General features: G+C 34.1%; 1 protein-coding gene across 1 annotated transcript in view; it reads left to right on the top strand.

Moving 5' to 3' along the window:
• The window catches only part of DNAH7 (dynein axonemal heavy chain 7), a 117,403-nt gene that overhangs the window by 50,031 nt on the left and 48,008 nt on the right, over positions 1–19,364 (top strand). The window contains exons 29-39 of the mRNA XM_052793210.1: positions 514–762; positions 3,763–3,912; positions 4,995–5,177; positions 6,008–6,184; positions 6,480–6,611; positions 7,264–7,488; positions 8,902–9,099; positions 13,090–13,245; positions 14,941–15,109; positions 17,677–17,803; positions 18,678–18,897. Of these exons, the coding sequence (XP_052649170.1) occupies positions 514–762; positions 3,763–3,912; positions 4,995–5,177; positions 6,008–6,184; positions 6,480–6,611; positions 7,264–7,488; positions 8,902–9,099; positions 13,090–13,245; positions 14,941–15,109; positions 17,677–17,803; positions 18,678–18,897 (1,986 nt within the window). The remainder of the gene's footprint in view (positions 1–513; positions 763–3,762; positions 3,913–4,994; positions 5,178–6,007; positions 6,185–6,479; positions 6,612–7,263; positions 7,489–8,901; positions 9,100–13,089; positions 13,246–14,940; positions 15,110–17,676; positions 17,804–18,677; positions 18,898–19,364) is intronic.

Below are 19,364 nucleotides of genomic sequence, written 5' to 3'. Positions count from 1 at the left end.
TTTTTCAGTAATCTTTGCTTTCCAAGTTGATACTGCAGGTGTGTCTAGTCGAAATGATAGCCCAGAGATTCTTTGTCTCATTTGTTATATGTTCAGTTTATTCTCTATCTTTCTTTTGTTGTAAGCAAAACTGCAGGATCTTTGCTTTTAAATTTAGATTTCAGTTAATTGTTTTTCAGTTATTGAGGAAAAAAAGGTAAATGCTTTCTCCAATTTCTAACTGCAAGTTTTATAAACTAGTTTAATAACAGCTAATGTTTATCAGGAAAGCATATGCTTAGTTAATCACTTCTCTATGTGCCCAGGTAAACATGAAAAAGATACATGAAATACCAATAATAAATTACAAAGGCAGAATTTTGGCTCAGACAAGAGTGACATGAAATTCATAATTATTTTATTTTAATCAAAATAGGTATTAGTCTGCCTAGTGTCAACAAAGGGTTGATTGCATAAATTTCAAACCAAATTACTGTGAGAGTAAGTGTACTTTCCAATTAATTGTTTGGATAGGGTATTACTTCTGACTTGTTTCCTGGTGTGAAGCTACCAAAACCAGACTACAATGACCTATTGGAAGCCATCAGAACAAACTGTGATGCTATGAATTTGCAAATGACTGATGTATTTACTATGAAGATCCTGCAGATATATGAGATGATGATTGTGCGTCATGGCTTTATGATAGTTGGAGAGCCTTTTGGAGGAAAAACATGTGCATATCGAGTTCTGGCAGGAGCATTGGGAGACATATGTGAGAAGGTATCTAAACATTTTTATAAATGTTTCTGATGAAAACTGTTTTCGAACAAATTTTATAAACATATTTTAGTGTTTATACTGAATACAGAATTTACTTTAAGGAACTTAAAAGTACAAGGAAAAGCTAAAGAATTTGATCGAGAAGCTGTACTTCCAAACTTACTTTGGATGACCCAATTTTAAATATAAACACATTTCATACATTTCATGTGTTTCTACACATGGTGTTTTCTCTAAATTCTTTCATTGGATTGGACAAGGAATGAATTAGCTACTTGAAATTTTATGATAAACTGTTCCTTGTGAAAGCTTTATACCAGATTTCCAACTTACTCATGAAAGCTGCTGAACTCTCTTTCAACAGAGATTATTCAGTGTAGAACTACACCAAGTAATGAATCTGATTCATAAATTTATACAGATTTTGGAATATTTTCTGATAAGAATGTAATAAACCCATGTAAACCCAGAAACTAGTCTCAAATTTTGATTATTTTTGAAACCAGAGTATTTTAGTTTTTCAGACAAATTTTGGATATGAAACAAATCCAAGATCTGTTCTGCTAAGTACCTTCTCACCTGACATAGGAGAAGTGGGTAATAATTGTTATCTGTGGAACATTTAAGTGGTCCAGTAGTATAGCTATACCAAATCTTGCTCAAATTCAAGCCATCAAAATATTTATGTTTCATATGGGATCTCTGGAATCCTGTCACATGGGCTGTGGAGGCTTTTGCAGAATGATCTAATCATAGTTATTTTCTTAAGTGCTCTAAGGACCCCTAGATTTAGTCTAGTCTGATCTGCTAGGATGGAATGTGAACCCCGTACAAGGAGCTTTTGTAGCTGTTTCTGAAATGAAGTGTTTAGGATTTGAGACTTGAGAGGTGACTGGCTGACTCAGTGAACTCCAGGTACCGCCAGAGAAAAATAGTAATAGCCATGAAGCATAACTGATTTCAGGATGCTGAATTTCTTCTGACTGGCTGACTGGAAACCTGCAACCAATGAACTTAGCAAAATTATTTCATTTCCTTAATGGTGATCTTCAGGCAGGCACCTTGTATTTTTTTGCAGGTATCAGCAAGACTAGACTGGCTAGACTTTCACATTGGTATTGCTATCAAACAGAACTCTGTTCTTATGCTCATTTATTAAAAGCTGTTACATAGTTGCTTCCTATATTATAAATTAAATTGTGAAGCTTTTGCTTTAGGTATGTAGGTGAAATTCTGTTCCTGCCTGTCACTCCAATAAAACAGTATTTAACTTTCTGCTTTTCTTTTTAATTCAGTGAATCGTTGCCCACTCCTTCCCATTTCTGTTTGGTAAAGAAAAAAGTTATGTAGTAGAGTAAGAAATTTTTATCTGATGATTTTCTTCCTGTTAGCTCATCTTCCCAATCAACTCTAATGATTAATTTCATGGCCATTACACCTATTGGAGCTTCTTTTTTTTTTTTTTTTCTTTTTTTTTCTTTTTTCTTTTTTCCCCTTTTTTTCTCCCCCCCCCCCCCTTTTTTTCCCCCTTTTCTTCCCCCCCCCCCCCCCCCAAAAGAACTGGTATCCAACTAATCAACAAAATTTCATTTTGATTAGGATAACAATTGGTTTTTTGGAGGATTTTTACCATCTTGAAGAAAATCTTCTCATTGATCTGAACTGATTAGTGTTTAGTTCTGGGAACTCTAGCAGCTCTATTGGGACTATATCTGAATTTTATAATTAGGGAGCATTGTGATGAGTAAGATGAGAAGGAGAGATTTGTGATGAATGAGGTAAGAAGCTGCTAACAGAAATAATACAAAAGAAAATTGTAATGTACTTGCAAACCTTGAAGATTATAAATCTAAATTTTTGTCATTGCAACAGCGTTTTAACTTTTTAGCTGGGCAACTCTGACAAAGTTGCTGTACTTGCTTGCTTTTTTAAATTGTATTCTTGTCATGCTTGTGTGTTTGCGGTTCACATAGCTTATAAGTCTTTCCAAGATGTTATCCATTTTCCCCTTTCTTTAAATATCAAATTTCCCTCTGAATATTGATTTTGGTGAAATAAAAAAGTATGTTAGAATGAATTGTAATTCAATACAAACTGTCAGAAACAGAAGTTGTAATCATACTTTTTTATAAACATACTTGTTTCTCCTTTGAAATAGTATAATAAAAATTCCTGCATTTTATATTTCATGAAGGGAAACAAAGAAAGGTTGTGTGTATCTATGGGAGGAAGGCAGTCAGAACAGACAGGAAATGGGGCCGAACTCCAGATTTCTCCATTCAAGTTCATAAACACTAGGGCTGCTTTTGGAAGGAAAGAGGTTTTTTTCTTAAATCAGGGGTAGATGTTTCTTATATTTTGAGGCTATAGTAAGTAGGTGTTCAAATGAGTGTTTGCAGTTTGTCACTTTTGTTTGTAATCAATTCCTGTAGAACAGTGGTTTTTCAGCCACCTGATCTCTGATGTGTGCAGTATTAAATGTCACATTTAGGCACAAGGAGAGAAGAAAATAATTAGTTGAAGTTTAATCAAAAAGTAAAATTGGTATTTTTACATGGTTTAAGTAAAAAAAACCCCACAACCAAAACCCCAAACCTACAAACTTTGTAACCTCGTTGTGACATCAATCTCAGAAATTTTCCAAGGCAGTCATATTTATTCCCTAAACATGGGAAAAATGGGATAGAGAGATAAAAGGGCTTGGCCTGTTGTAATCCCTGTAAGTGTAAGAATAGAACTTGAATTCTCTTTTCATTTATCAAGCCAATGTTCAATAATAAAATTAGACTTCCAACTGCACATGATAAAGTTGGGATAATTGTCTTTAGACACTTGTAAACCATCTTTCACACACAATATGTGTGATGTCTTTCCTGCTGTAAACTGATCAAACTTTTATGAAGATTTAATAATATATAACTGTAAAATTCAAAATAAAACAAATGGCATAATAACTTCTGTGTTTGGTGTTAACGGATTTTATTACTTTTGTGTCTTCAGGGGCTGATGGAAGAAAATAAAGTTCAGATCACTGTTTTAAATCCCAAATCCATAACAATGGGTCAGCTATATGGACAATTTGATCCAGTGTCACATGAATGGTCAGATGGCATCCTAGCAGTGAGCTTCAGAGCATTTGCTTCTTCCCCAGTAAGTGCTTAAGAGGCTTAGAGAATTTTGGGAAATGACTTTTCAATTTATACATTTTAGATTTAAATTCCATGTTGTTTGCACAACCATTGTAGGATTCATATGCTTAATCATTTGAATGCAGAGACTGCAGTTTGGCTTGATTATAGTATGCTCCACGCAAAGTCCTTTTTGGATGCTAGTGAACTCAGATTTGTGGTTCAGAAGTCCTTATGTGAAGATAAAGGGGTTTTTTTGTTTGTTTGCATATGTTATAAATAAATGAATATTTAATCTTCCTACCATATTGTCATTCCTTATTTTGTCTGATTATGGCCCAAATCTGTGCTGTTTATGTATATGGGCATTCTGATGATTAATTTGGAAGAAACTGCTGTCTAAGTGTGGCTTATGGCTGACCTTCTGTTAAAGTCCATTGAAATATTTTCACTGAGTATAATAAAAGATGTATCTACCAGACAAATACTTTACTTTTTGCTAGCGATTGCAGTATCCGACTCTTTGCCCCTGTAAACTTAAATAAACTAACAGTATATTGAAGTCGATCAGTGTGAAGTTCACCATCTCTAATAACATTTGCAGAACTGCACAACTGCTTTGTAATTTCCTGTAAGAAATATGATGAATACCTATGACTATTTGCTTATGTTGTAAAAAACCAGACACACTATGTTTAGATATTACCATATTCCTTAAATTAGTCCTATTGACCTCAATGGTAAGTGTGCAGTAGGTATTATGGATGAGTAGCAACTTGTATTAACAGTCTCACTGTGTCGTAAGTCAAAGTATTTGAATACGTTGTAGTTTGACAGAAACAATGTACTACATTGCAAGTATAACTGAAAGAAACCAGTCAAAGATATTAACCTTCTACAGTTAACTACAGTGTATGCTTTAAAGTTATAAAATGAAACTGTGAATATAGATTGTGATTTCAGAAACTACTTGTGAATACAACTCTCTGAGCATCTTCAATTATTTTTTGTGGAAAATAACTTTAGATCTGAAGTATTTATTTTACAGTAAATGTAATAAAATAAATTGCAAGTATTCGATTAAAAATATTTTCTGCAAACCAGACTCCAGATAGAAAATGGTTGGTTTTTGATGGACCAGTGGATGCAGTATGGATTGAGAATATGAATACTGTGCTTGATGATAACAAAAAGTTGTGCCTTATGAGTGGAGAGATCATCAAAATGTCACAGCAAATGAGCCTTATTTTTGAACCAATGGATTTAGAAGTTGCTTCTCCTGCTACTGTAAGTACCTGTCTTTGAAAGAGTGATTACAAATGTCTTTGATTATTGTGATATATATTGTAATTTTTAAAAAATATACTTAACTGAGACTAGTAATGAGAAGTTTGTATTTCTTTGATGTATGTTTAAAATAAAGAACATTGTAGCTTGGTTTTCTTGTTTAAATTTTTCATAATTGCACAATATGATGTGAAAATTTGCATATTTACATATGTAATGTAAATTACATATAGAGAAGACCCTGTAACTGTTCAGAGTCCAACTCTTGCAAGTGCCTGACAAGAAATATAAAATCATTCATGTGCAAATATTTAATCTCTCAGAGAAATTCTTGTAAAACCAACAGTCACTGCATTTCTGGCACCTGTCTATATCACACCTAGTTTTTCTGATGGCACACTGGGGAATGCAAAAATTTTCTTTTGAATATGAATAGAGGTTCAGATAATAATATAAACAGAACAAAATATCTGCGTAGTCATACTGGGAAGGCATTTTTACTTAAAAATTATATAAAACTTAATTAAAAATTAAGTGGTAGGCACTCTAGTATATTATCTTTCGTGACCTTAATGTTGGGAACTAATTCTATTTAAGAGGAAAATTTGTCTTAGACATTAGGTCTCCTGTTGGCTGAAGAAATAAAGCTAGTTTTGAAACTTGTCTGTCTCAGGGCTCACAGAACCCCACTGTACACTTTATACCAGCTTCTAATAATCCTAGAAGCTGTATGTTATAACACTGAATGTTATTTTATTTTCTTGTAGATAGGAAAAAATCTTTGGAGATTGCATAAAATAACATGCAACTGTTTGTTTCTTTATTTTTAGGTTTCAAGGTGTGGTATGGTCTATATGGAGCCGCATATGTTAGGCTGGAGACCATTAATGATGTCCTGGCTAAATAAAATGCATTCAGGAATCAGCTCTGTGCATAAAGAATTTATAATAGGCCTGTTTGACAGAATGGTTCCGCTCTGTCTTGAGTTTATTAGGAAATACACAAAGGTAGGATAAAGAACTTTTCTGAGAAACTAAGAGCATATGAATTGTTTTCACTTCCAAGTGCCAAAGGAACAAATCATTTTATTTGGACCATATTAGTTTATAGCTGTTAAGATGAAGGCTGTGAGTGAGCAAGGTTTCTGTGTGGTGTTTAACTTGCTTCTGAATGTATTTTAGACACATTTGTCCTAGAGGTTTTTTTATCTTCACAGTGAGGGAAAAGCCCCCACTGTCTAGCAGTCTCTTTTCACTGAGTAAAACACACCTGCAGCTGAGGGTATTTCTTCTTTCTTTTCAGGAACTGTCTCCTACTTCAGATACAAACTTAATTCGATCACTAATGAATCTGATGGACTGCATGATGGATGAATTTGCTGATGATGCCAAAGTTAAAGCTATGAATGACCATGACATTTTTTCTTGTCTTGAGGTATGCAGTTTGCTTAACATACAGAATAGGCATGTCCAAACCAGGCTTTAGTGAAATGGACTTCACAAGCAATAAAACCTATATTGTGTAATTAGAATACGTATTTTGTAATGTCCATTTAAGAAAATACTATTACCTTCTTTATAATTGATACATAGTTGAGTCTGACATGTTTGATATCTTGACATAAATTTAATGAATTTTATACAAACCAGGCAAAATTGTATATGATTCTCCAGTTTCTGGTATCTCAGTTTATTACTAGTTAGACTAATGCTATTTAAGGATTACAATTCAAGGAAAGCCCTGTTAACAGACATAGACGTCACTGTATGAGATAGGCATTTGAATAAGAGAAAGATAATCTAAATTGTTCTGCAATAAAAAGCAGTTTATGCTTGAACTTTCTCAAAATAACAGCTCTGAGATGAACAGGTCAGGCATTTTGCTGCACAGCAAAGGTGATCAGATGCTGATAGTTAACATAATGGTGTTCTATTTTACCAGCAGCATGGTTCCATACCACATACATAAAATCAAGTTGGTCCAGTAATTCTACTGTGATTTGTGGCAAAGATTTCTTTGACTTCAATGAACAAGAACTTTGTAAATGCAGGTACTGAAGTTACATTTTGTTTTTTTCCAACTCTAGGGTATTTTTTTGTTTTCACTGATATGGTCTGTAGGAGCTAGCTGTAAGGAAGATGATCGACTGAAATTTGACAAAGTTGTGCGAGGAATGCTTAATGGACCAATTAGTCAGGAGACAAGAAAACGGTACAAATTGTTGAGCAGTATTGATCAACAGCCTTCAAAAGCTTTCACAATCCCATTTCCAACAGAAGGAACAATTTATGATTATCGGTTTGTCAAAAAGGTGAGGATTGCAAAGTAAGATATGGACTTCCATTCTGAAGGAATCTTTTATGAATGCTACAAGATGTGTATTGTTATTGTAAATTTGTTTCTGCTGCCTGCATCTTTTATCACTGAATAGGCCAGATGTCTGTCCTTGCAAGCTAGTGGTCTAGTGTTCTGGCTGGGACTTGCAGTACCAAAGCCTGGTTTTTTGGCTACCAGAATAATTGCCTGTTGTGGCAGAACCAGTTAGCAGCAAATCTCAATGAATTATTTTTTTCTATTATTTTTTAATTCTTGATTTCTTGCAAGATTATTTTATGTTGGGTTTCAGCCCTTAGCTTGAGGAAGCATTTGATATACTTTAGGCCATAACTCTCATTGCTGTAGTAGGCTACTTCTCTGCCTCTTCTTCTTTGCCCCTTTTTCTTGGGATTAAGATGTGAATCCATGATGCATCTCTCCCAGTGGAGAAGAAAACTTCTCACACTGGATCTAGTATGCTTCAGAGACTCCAAGATAAAATAAATGTACCTTTTTTTAGTTTGTCATTCCTGTGAAGTCCTGTTGCAGTACAATGAGAATTACTTTTGTCTAGATTTCAGCTCATGCATGATTCCTGTGTCTTGCCAAGGAAAGTGGCTAAGATTTCAATCAGCAGTAAAGGCTTTATGTCTTCTGATCATAATCCATAAAAACATGTTCTTCCAGTAAAGGGGTTTTTATGTTCAGAGGTGGGAATATGCCCCTTCTAAGAAAGACTTTAGGAGAAAGCAATCTCTAGGAATTTCACAAGACTTTTATCTCAAGATGAAAATTGTTGCGGATAGGATAGAACATAAAGTTGTTTCAGGGCTTTTTACAATTTTTTAAAAATCTCCTTATATTGATTTACAGCTGGAAAGTTTTGACATCTTTTAAGACTCCTCTAGCAGGCTGATCTAGAAAAGAAAGCTTTGCTGTGGAGCTTCAGCACTAAAATTAATCTGCCCTCAAATTCCATAGTTTGGAGGTATTTATTATGAATGAGAGTCTGTGAAAAGGCTGACTATGCTTTTTTAGTTTTAGTGATTAAATTTATACCGTAATTTTCTATTTTGTTAGATATTTATATACTATATATAATGTATATATAAATATATGCATTTTTCCATTATATGATATATGTACAGATATAAAAGGTAAGATAAAGTCCTTGTCTTTCAGTAGTTGCATGCTTCAGGCACAGGCGTTATGTTTCTTTTTAAGTACTGTCAAATTGAAAGCGCTGCATTCTGAAACAAATCTATGAAATTATTTTTTAATCCTTTCAAATATTGGTAGATAACCCCATCTGTTAAGTCATAGAACTTTGATTTTTCTATTTCCATTGGTTCTATGTTGTTTTTTCTGGTTTATTATAAATGTATGACTTTCATATAAATTAAAATAGGGAGCAGGAATTTGGGAACCCTGGGTGGAAACACTCAAATCAGCTCCTCCTATACCTCAAGATATGATGTTTAATGAAATAATTGTACCATCTCTGGATACTGTTCGATATACGGTATTGATGGAATTGTTGACAGTACATCAAAAACCTTCTATATTTGTGGGGCCAACAGGAACCGGAAAAAGTACCTATATTACTGTAAGTACTTTTAATACTGACATTAGACATAGTTATAAAAGGGGTAAAGTGAGTAATAATTCGATAATTTTTTTAAAAAGGAAAGAGACATGAATTGTTGGATAACATGAAATGAAATTATGCGCAACTAAAAATGCAGCTGCGTAGCAGAAGGTTGTGGCTCGTGGTTTTGGATTTTTGTTTTTTTTTCTTCTCTGCACTTCCAGCCTAAATTCTTAAGAAGCACCCAGATATCCACAGGAATAAGCTGCTAATAGAACCCAAACAGGACTATTCAGTTTGGGTCCTGTATTGATTTACTTTGCATTATGATTGTAGATATAGTTGGAAGAGTCCAGACACATACTGACGCACAAAAGACTAAACATTTAATAAGACATGCAGTCAGGATTGCTCAAAACAAAAAGAAAAGAAATGCATACGTCCTAGAGTTAGAAGCAGCAAAAATGTGTACTGCTATTATTGTGGAAAAGTTTAGTAGATAACCTTTCCTAGTCAGATGCTACTATGACAATTCCATGCACTGGAAAACAGGGAAGAACAAGAATTTCGTCACTTAAAGAAATATGAAGGCAAAAAATTATAGCAATATTACAAAAGAATTCTTTATAGAAAAAGACTATAGTGGGAAGGGGAATTGGCTAGTCAAGGTCTTCCCAGGCAGTTTTCTTCAGATAACCAGTTAGCTATATCTGGTCATTACAATGAAAAGCAGCTGCCCATTTTAACAGAAAAATTTTAAGTCAAAACAACTGTGTGTCCTGTTTTATAGAATGCCAAATATTCTTTACCTGTCTTATCCTTGTCTTTGAGAGAAAATGAAAAAGAAACACAAATAATAATGACAATCTAATTTGACTTTAGCTTCTAGCAGTACACAGTTTCTGTTATTTCTGAAACAAAATCTTCTTGTCAAAATACTAATACTTGATCTAGTTTTAGGATTTTTAAGCTTGATACGATCTTCCTGTAGAAAGGAAAAAAAAGGACAGTTTTTTTCAGTATATAAACAGTTAATTGTTTCAACGTGAGTCTAATTTTCTAGGAAGTAGCAATGTCAACAATTGTTTAAAGAAGTTATGTTATACATTGGTATCTCATATCAGCCATCTTACAAAGACTAATATATTGCATATTTCTATATATGACACATGCAATACATTAAAAAGACTACTAAGGTAGTAAAATAGAGAGTTCAGAAGCTAATGAATTCTACCTTATACAATAATCTGACATCTCTTGTGCATTCATTATTATAAACTCTTGAATTGCATGACCATACACTCCCCCCCCCCCAATAGGTTTCCAGTCTTACCGTTATGGGTATTAGTCTTTTTCCATTTTTTTAAAAAAGAAGAAAGGCTGTTTTATGTAGAACCTCTGCTTCACTTGCAGACCTTCAAAAACTTGCAGTAAATTCAGGAAAACAGCAGCTTTGGGGGACGGATTCTGTCCCTGTCAGTGATGGAAGCCCTCTGTAACAGCAGACAAGTCAGCTAAGTCCAACTTTTCACAGGCAATTATTGTGTTCCTCGTTTTCTGGAGGGCTGATTTGAATCCATAGGTTCTGATTAGCAGAAGTGCTGTTCTTAAAAAAACAGGTTGTTCTTATTTGAAGTTAGATATCTACCTGGATAATATTTTGCCCATTACCTTTCCATATCTTTGTACTGGTGTGTACCATAGAAAAGCTTGTAAGAAAATTATTAATTTTGTCTTTGAATATGATTTGAATTCTGTTTAATAAATAAGATGAGCACTGAGCACTGAAGAGAAAAAAATCATTGACAGCTGTTTTTTAAGTTACCAGTGTGCAGTTTTATATTGAAAGAGGCAAGATATTATTAGGCACGCTCAGGACTAAGTATAATCAAAATACATGGTAGTAAGTAATAAAAACATTTAATGTAAGTAGTTACTTGGTACAGCCAAATGCAATCTCTTTCTCAGAGCTTGTGAAATTCTAATCAAAGGGAATAACAATCTTGTAAAAAGCATTGTAACTTCAGGTATTAGAATAAGAAATCAAGATAGTTTTTTTTTATTTTATTTTTTCCATGTCTACAATATTACCTTTTTTGTCTACAGGGATAAGTCAGACTGTATAATTGAAAGCAGATTTTAATATCTTTTTGAAATAATTGAGTCGTCATTATTTTGGGATAGATTATTTTTTCATCTTCAGTCACCAAGTGATGCTTTGTTCATTTTAATTTTTCATGTGGTTTTTCAAATAACAGTATGGGTAATATAGAAAATTATTCTAATGATCTAGATTAAAAATTTTAGGTAAATTTTAATTCTTCAGACAGATCTGACAGATGCTATGACTTACATCCTGATACCATCAATCTTTCTAGGAGACCATTAAAGTCTGACAGGCAATGGAACTGTGCCAATAGAATGTTCATGCTGTTGAGGTTCACTTACAAAAATTTCCAAATTCAGCACTTTTTCACTGGGTTCCATCTAGATCCATGGAAAAGTATACTTTTGAGGTAAAAAGGGGATATGTGAGTGGAGGTATGGCAAAGCCATTATTGCATTTGTAGCTAATCAGATTCTCTAAGTAAATCATAAGAGAGGAGGAAGAACCCATTCCTCTGAGCAGCACAAAATTGATTTTTTTTTGTTCTTTTTTTCTCCAGTACGTCTTTTTGTAGAGGATTTTGCTTCTGTTGATTGTTCCAGTGCAATCAGCATGAAGCCTGTGTACATTCAATTGTTTTGTAGAGGGAGCAAAACTTGAAAGTTATGTAAGCAGATGAAATAAATTTGGCTTCATGGTCTTGAATCTGTTATCTTTCCTTCCTTCAAACTTCCTTAAAAATTAACTGTGAAGTTACTCAGGATTATTTAACTTAGTTTTGTTTTTAAGGTACTTTTATGAAATAATTTTGAAGAAAATAAGTGTTAAGACTGGAAGGAGAACTGTTCATAAAAGACCATTCCTGGAATATTGATGTCAGAAATATAATAAAGCATGAGTAAAACATTTGTTTATAATGAAGAATATGACTAGTTTCTACTGCCTAGTTCATTTTTGGGCTGACAGTTAAGAATGTGATATTTCTTGGGAGTTCAGAACTGATTAAAAGAGGAAAAGAAATATGGCCCTTGAGTCACATTGCTCTGGTTTCCGTAAATTGTCGTTGCTGTATTTTTGTGCAGCAGCTCAGATTTTTCCTTCAAGGATAGAGATTAAACATTCTTTCTGCTGAAAAAACTATATGGTATGAACGGTCTCAACAGCTGTTGACAGAGATTAGACTAGTCATTAGAGACATTGCTTTATATGCAATAATGCTCTGTAGCAACTGCTGGAAGGATGGCAGGGTATCTTCCCCCTGTGGTTTTATTCCCATGTGGGTAAGAAATGAATCCCATTCACTCTTACCTGAAATACTGTCTTTGATCCAGATTTCTCCCAGTGGTTAAATTGCAGCTAACGTAAGGGACTTTGGAAAGTAGTTAGCATTATAAAATATTACCAATCTTGATGGTAAAGCTTATCTTTAGATATTCTTGCTATGCCCTTTGAAGGAAATATTCCTGGAAACTCTTCAAAACTAGGCATAAATATTTGGACCTGTGGATACTTTTGCAAATTTGAGTGTGGATTAGTACAGGCAGTATGTATCAACTCTAATTAGTACTATGAAGTATTGTGTGTGCAAAATATTAACATACTGAATTTATATAATACAGTAGGTAGGTTTTGGGGTTTCTTTTTTGAGAAAATGTGGAAATGTCTATACAGGGGGTAGAAATTTTTCTCTGACAAATTAAGTTTATTATGTTTTGAATTATTCAAGAATATTGGTTTATCTGATGAAACATGATGATTAGAGTTCTCTTGGAGATGAATTACTACTTTATCATTTTAAGTGAAATAAAAATAGTACGAAAATGTCTGATTGCTCTTTGCTAAAGTGCTATAAAATTTGTTTATCTATGTATATAGTTTAACTTTCTCCACAATCCTTCCAGAATTTTCTTTTAAATAATTTGAATAAAGAAGTCTACAAGCCACTGCTCATTAACTTTTCAGCACAAACTACAGCAGCTCAGACTCAGAATATTATAATGTCCAAGCTGGATAAAAGGAGAAGAGGAATTTTTGGACCTCCTCTTGGGAAAAGAATGGTAACTGATATATTTCTGTATGTAAATAAGTGTTTAAATACAAACAAATATGTAAATGCATTATTTTCTCAACTGATCATAGGTGATGTCATGAAAGGATGCTCAATTTGAAATAACCTGTCAGAGTTCTAATTCTTCTAATTTAGTGCCTCGTGTTTCTCTTCTTTCTCCCTTCTCCCAGTAATATGCATACTGTTTTAATCAACAGAAGAAAATATGATATATGATATGAATAACTGTGAACAACATTGTCATACTTCCCCCTCCATATTTTGTGATATTATCCTTGAGATAAGAGTTCTGTATGGATAAGCTTGTTGCTGGTATGAAATCATTGTTGAGAACTCAGCACTGAGCATGAGGTTGGACTAGATGAACTCCAAGGTTCCTTCCAACCTGGATAGTTCAATGATTTTGGAAGCGTTAAAGGAGATTTGAATCTTTTTTGTTGTTATCACTGATGCCTGCTAAACCCTTCAAGATCAATGGAACTCCGAATACTCAGAAGCTCAAGAAGGATATTAGAGTAGACACCCCCCCCTTTTTTTTTCTGCAGTGGGAAAATCCTTTTCTCCTCTGTCTAGAAGAGTTGCAATGAGACTGAAAATTGAAATCTAAGGAGTTTCCATTATCTTTTTTTTTTCAACCCAGATTAAGGAAAAATTTAGCTTTTAAGGAAAATTTTAAAATTATTATGTTTAAACTGCAGTGATAGATGTGTATGATTTAATACTGGTACTTTTAGGATGCCTGTAGACTTTTTGTATTTGCAGCCTTGTTTTTTTCTTATTTTCAGTATTTCCTAGCTATTATTTAATAAATGCTTATTATCAAGAGCAAAATGTGTTAATGTTGGAAGTTCCTTAAGGAATTACTATTTAAAAGTTACGGTGTTTTAAGGTCTTCCCCTGCCTCCCCCTCCAAGATATTCTTTTAAGATGTATTTTAGCCCAGTCTTAAAAATGTAAAGATACTTTGAAGGGATAAATTTTGTCTTGATCTGAATTAGTCAAGAACACTTCAAACCATTTCAGTATGTTGCCCAAACTGCAGTGCTAAAAAAGATACAAGGCCCATGATTTAATCTGTTTTTCTTTTGACCAAATTTCTACTCTGTATCAGTTAGAGAATGAGAAGAAAGGGGGATAAAATGCATAAATGTGTTTCTAGAACTTGCATCAGTTGCATTAGGTTAGTTGTGTGAAGAAGTTTCCCAATCATCAGTGGCCTATACTTTAGGAACAGCAGTGCCAAGAAAGTTGTAATGTTTAATAGATTTAAAACCAGAACCATAGTCTCGCTAAAGTTTGAGATTTTTGTGGATCTTCTTGACTCCATCTTTTTTCCCAAGAAAAGCCATGTAAGAAGCACAGTAAGGTTTAAATAGCAACTATTAGTTTACCATCTTTCATTAAACACAATCAGAAATAAGAAGAGAAGCACAGTTTTTCTCCCCTCTATAGGTATGTTTTGTAGTGGCTTTAGAGTGGCACAGTTTTTTTTTTTTTTTTTAACTCAGCAGCAACTCCATTAAGAGCTTAGGGCTGCTTTTCAAAAACATGTATTTAATGTGTATCGCTCCCATCAATTTTAATGGGAGTGAATTGATGTGCAGTGTTTCCAGAATCAAGTGAAACGATGGCGTATATTCAGTAAAAGAAATAAATGCAAAATCCTTTATGTTTTTCTTTTCAGGTTGTATTTGTAGATGATGTTAATATGCCAGCACGAGAGGTCTATGGTGCTCAACCACCTGTTGAATTACTACGGCAGTGGTTAGATCACTGGAATTGGTATGACCTTAAAGACTGCTCAATGATTAAACTTATAGATGTTCAGATTGTGTGTGCAATGGGACCACCAGGTAAGAGATGTGTCTTACATTCTTTTTCCTCTTTGATTTCCAAAGGCTGAATGCTTATTGATGCATAGTTTTACAGTTTGGGTCTTTTAGGGATAGGACTCAAGGAACCCTTTCCTTGCAGGAAACATGAACAGCAGTCATAGTAGAGTGGTTGAGGAGCAGCAGAGAGACTACACAAGCCTGCCAGGAAGAAATATTGCTTTTCAGGAAGACCAGAATGTATCTACAAAGTATTTATGAAATCCCTTTGGTCTAACGACAGCCTCCATTGGCCTACAATTTTATTCTTCTTCAAAACTTTTCTAAATAGCACTAAGTGATGTTCTTAGGCAGATAAACCTGACTTTATTTGGCCAAAAAAAAAAAAAAAAGGCATATGATGCAAAGACGTCATTATATTTCTGATAGCCTGCATACACGTTGACTATATGAGCTATTTAGTTTAAAAAATTGAGTTTGGCATATTTTATCAGTTAAAATGAGGAATTAATGTTTCTTTGATGCTGTTGTGTTTGCTTTTAAGGAATCTATACGATCTATTTCCTTCACTACAGCAGGAATCATGTAACAGAATTTCTTTTCACAGAATTCTTCACAGCCCTGTCTGTAACATACCACCTAAAAAGTTTGTCATAGCTGGGCACATTTACAGTGTTTAATCAGGATATGATTGGTACTTTCCTTCACTTTTCTGCTTCAGTCGCCCTGGACTTTCCTCCTTTCTTTTGTAGAGTTGTAGAGTTGTTTACACACACAAACACACCAGTTCTTTGCTGATACAACTTTTGTGTTTGGGAAAGTGATGATTGCCCATGGGATAGGGGTCCACTGCTGTTTCACCTATCTGGTTTCCTAAAGAAGCAAAACTGCATCTTGCAATCATTTTAAATTAGAGGCAGTGTTCATCCACAGTTCAAAGCACTTGATCTAAGTACCAGTCAGTGGAATAACTGAGCAGAAGGAAACCGTGAATTTTAAAATTTTACATCTTCATTTTTCCTAAAGCTTAAGTGAAGTCATGACTTGTACTATGTTCTGGCATAACTTAATTGTACAGGTCCTTTTTTTTTTTTTTTTGGTGGTGTTTTTTTGTTTGGGGTTTTTTTTTTGGTGTTTTTGTTTGTTTGTTTTTTTTTTTTTACATCAGAAATAACCAAATCTTGGGGGTGCTTTTTCTGTAAAGCATCCCTTCATGCTACACTCCTGTTCCAGGGTGATAGTGTAGAAGCGACTTTCAACTGCTCTGAAATTGGGTCAAATTTCCCTTTCCCAGGAGAACTTTATAGCTAATTTTGTTCCAGCACTCTTCTGGTTGAATGGTGAAAAATGGACTGATCAAATGTACAAGTTATGGTCCTAACTATTTGTGTCAAATATCACAATTCAGCTTCAGGCTGAAGAATTTATTTTAGTATCCTCGTACAGGGAACTACTTCCAGAACTCATAAAATTATATTCTCCTTTCCAGCCTGTGTTTATTTTTTTTCTTCTAATAAGAAATGAAAATCTGAAATCCGTACATGTATATAGTGCTATTGAAGCAAATAAAAAGCTATTTAAAGAACATTTAAAGGTATTTTGTTAAATCTAGGTTTAAAATTTATATTAGGAAAGGATTATCTTTTGGGTAAAATTCATATTTATATCCCATTGGCTTGTGTAATTTTGCCATCAATGCACACGTAAACTTCAAGAAGTATTGTAAACTGCTGTGTCTGAGAGATGACCTTCATTGGGGTAGAAGGAAGTAGGATGAATAACTGGTCTATTTAGCATAAAATACTGAAATTCGTCAGCAGATACTAGTAATGCATACACAGCTAAATATAGACAATCACTAGTTCTTCTTGCAGTCTCAGGTGGCTGAAAGTGAGACAGCTCCAGGCCAGGAGTCTTTTAGTTTCATTAGTGCAGGGTCATGCCTGAGCTACAAAGTCACGTATGCTAATTTGGTTGCCCTTAGCTATGTTCCTGATGTTAGGGATGGTAGATTGCCCATTTTCAGCTACTTTTTTCTGATTTGCTGCTTTAGGAAGGTTGAACACACTGTGCAGCAGCTTAACCCTGAATTCCAAACAGAAGGAGCAAGTATCCAATAAATTTCTGGTTTACATCCCCTTATTTCCATACATAGCTTCATTGTCCAAATCACATTCTAGTCATAAAAAATGCTAACTCTAGAACTGAGATAAAATTTGAATTGAATAAAGTATACAGCATTACTTGTAGAGGCTTCTTTCATTGGGATGCTTTGAAAATCAAGAACATGGGTTTGGAGTTTATAATAAAAGTTTTCTTTTATAACAGAAGCCTAGTTAAAACAGTGTCAAATCTATCTATCTATACTTGATTATTCAATCTGTATTTTACAGACTATTGGTTACAGGAGAACAGATTGACACTGAACTGCATGTTGCTTTCGTTAGGTTTATGACAAGGTGTGGTACTTTTCTATGTGAGTCTGCTAGCTGAATCAAAGATGAATATTAGAAAAAAATTGCTAGGCTTTTACTGGCTTATTTTAAATTTTTCTATTAGTTATAGTATTAATGCTTTCTAATATTTAGGTGGCGGTCGAAACCCAGTAACACCACGATTCTTGCGACACTTCAATACAGTTACTATTAATGAGTTTGATGATGAATCCATGTACACAATTTTTTCTAGAATCTTAGACTGGCATCTAACGGTATGGTAAGTGATCTCTATGTATTGTGAAAAATCAAAGTCAGTGTTTAAATTATGGTACTAGGAAGAGTCCAATGTATGTTTGTAGGACACTGCTCTTGAAAAGAATCATAATCTTTTGTATCCTGTGCCTTTTGAGTTATTCATTACTCCACAGAAGTAGGGCTCATCTTAAAATACTCCAATGGTAAAGTTCTTGTGAAGTCTCTAACAGAGGTTTAGATTAGCTGAGGCTAATTCAGTTAGTTGAGATATTTCTGTCATACAGTATTTTTTGATGTATAATAAATAAGAATAGAATTTGGGTAGTTATTATTCAAAGAGTAGAACTGGAAACAGCTCTTAAATTTTTTGTGGTTTGAGAAGGCTTAGTCTTTCTTTGGCCTTTCACCACTGCATAATTTTTAATTCCATTATTAGGAATGGACTTCAACTTTCATTGTCTATCTATTCTGACAGCTAAGCCCCAAAAGATGCTCATATCCTGTTTCCAGACCAAGTTTGTTATTTGATGGCTTCCGACCCTTTGAGGGAGAGAGGTCCCAGAAGACAGCAAGGGCTATTTGAACTGACTTCCCTGTTGCTGCTGTTAGTCATAAAAATGAGGGGGGAAAGGGTATAATTAGCTATCTAGCATAGCCAAATTTGTCAGCATGTTCCACAGTTACTAGATTTGATTTGCAGAGTTAATCTGTTAATCGAGTGAGAGAACTAAGATTTGTAAAACTGCCTGTGAGGAAGTATAATCATAGAACTTAAAAATTGGTACGAACTTACAAGTAAATCAGTGTGCGTATACAATATTATTTATTAATTCACATGCTAGTATGATGGAATTATGAGAATCCATCTGTTCTTACCACCTTTTATAACTTGTCAGTTATAGCTTTCCATCACAATATGTAGAACTTACTCCACAAATTATTAATGGAACCATGCGTATGTATAAAGAAGCTATGAGGAATCTGCTTCCTACCCCAGCCAAATCTCACTATTTGTTCAATCTCCGTGACTTTTCACGTGTAATTCAAGGTGTTTGCCTGTCAAGGCCTGAAACAACAGAATCTGCAGGAATGTTAAAACGTCTCTGGGTTCATGAGGTAAATCACTCAATACGAAGAAATGGTATTTATTATAAATAAGAAAAAGATGTGGATTTGTGTATTAATCTTTTTGTAATGCCATGTCCTATTGGCTAATAGCTGTGAATTGGTATCACACTCAGGAGAAAGGATTTTGTATACTGTGTGGGCAGGGGAAATCAGACTTTTTTCAAAGTATGAATCATATCTTAGTAGACAAGTTGATTGTTGATACCTTCACTTTCATGTGATTATGTAATCTCTATTTGCTGCTTTGAATGCCTGCACAGTCCTTTCCATTTCTTCTCTCCTTCCTCCAAATAACCCAAATCAACAGTGAGAAGAACAGCAAGTAGTCCTGGGTCACTGGAAATTTTGAGTGATTTAATATTTAGTCCCTACTTTTTTTTTTTTTTTTTTTTTAACTTCTGGACTGCCTTTAGAAGAAATTCTTGAGCTTACTGACTTCAGCAAATGCTTCCTGT

The sequence above is a fragment of the Harpia harpyja genome, chromosome 7 (assembly GCF_026419915.1).
Source record: "Harpia harpyja isolate bHarHar1 chromosome 7, bHarHar1 primary haplotype, whole genome shotgun sequence".
In the NCBI taxonomy this organism is placed as follows: domain Eukaryota; kingdom Metazoa; phylum Chordata; class Aves; order Accipitriformes; family Accipitridae; genus Harpia; species Harpia harpyja.
The sequence above is the reverse complement of the archived record's forward strand: the minus strand, read 5'-3'. Positions and strand labels throughout refer to the sequence as shown.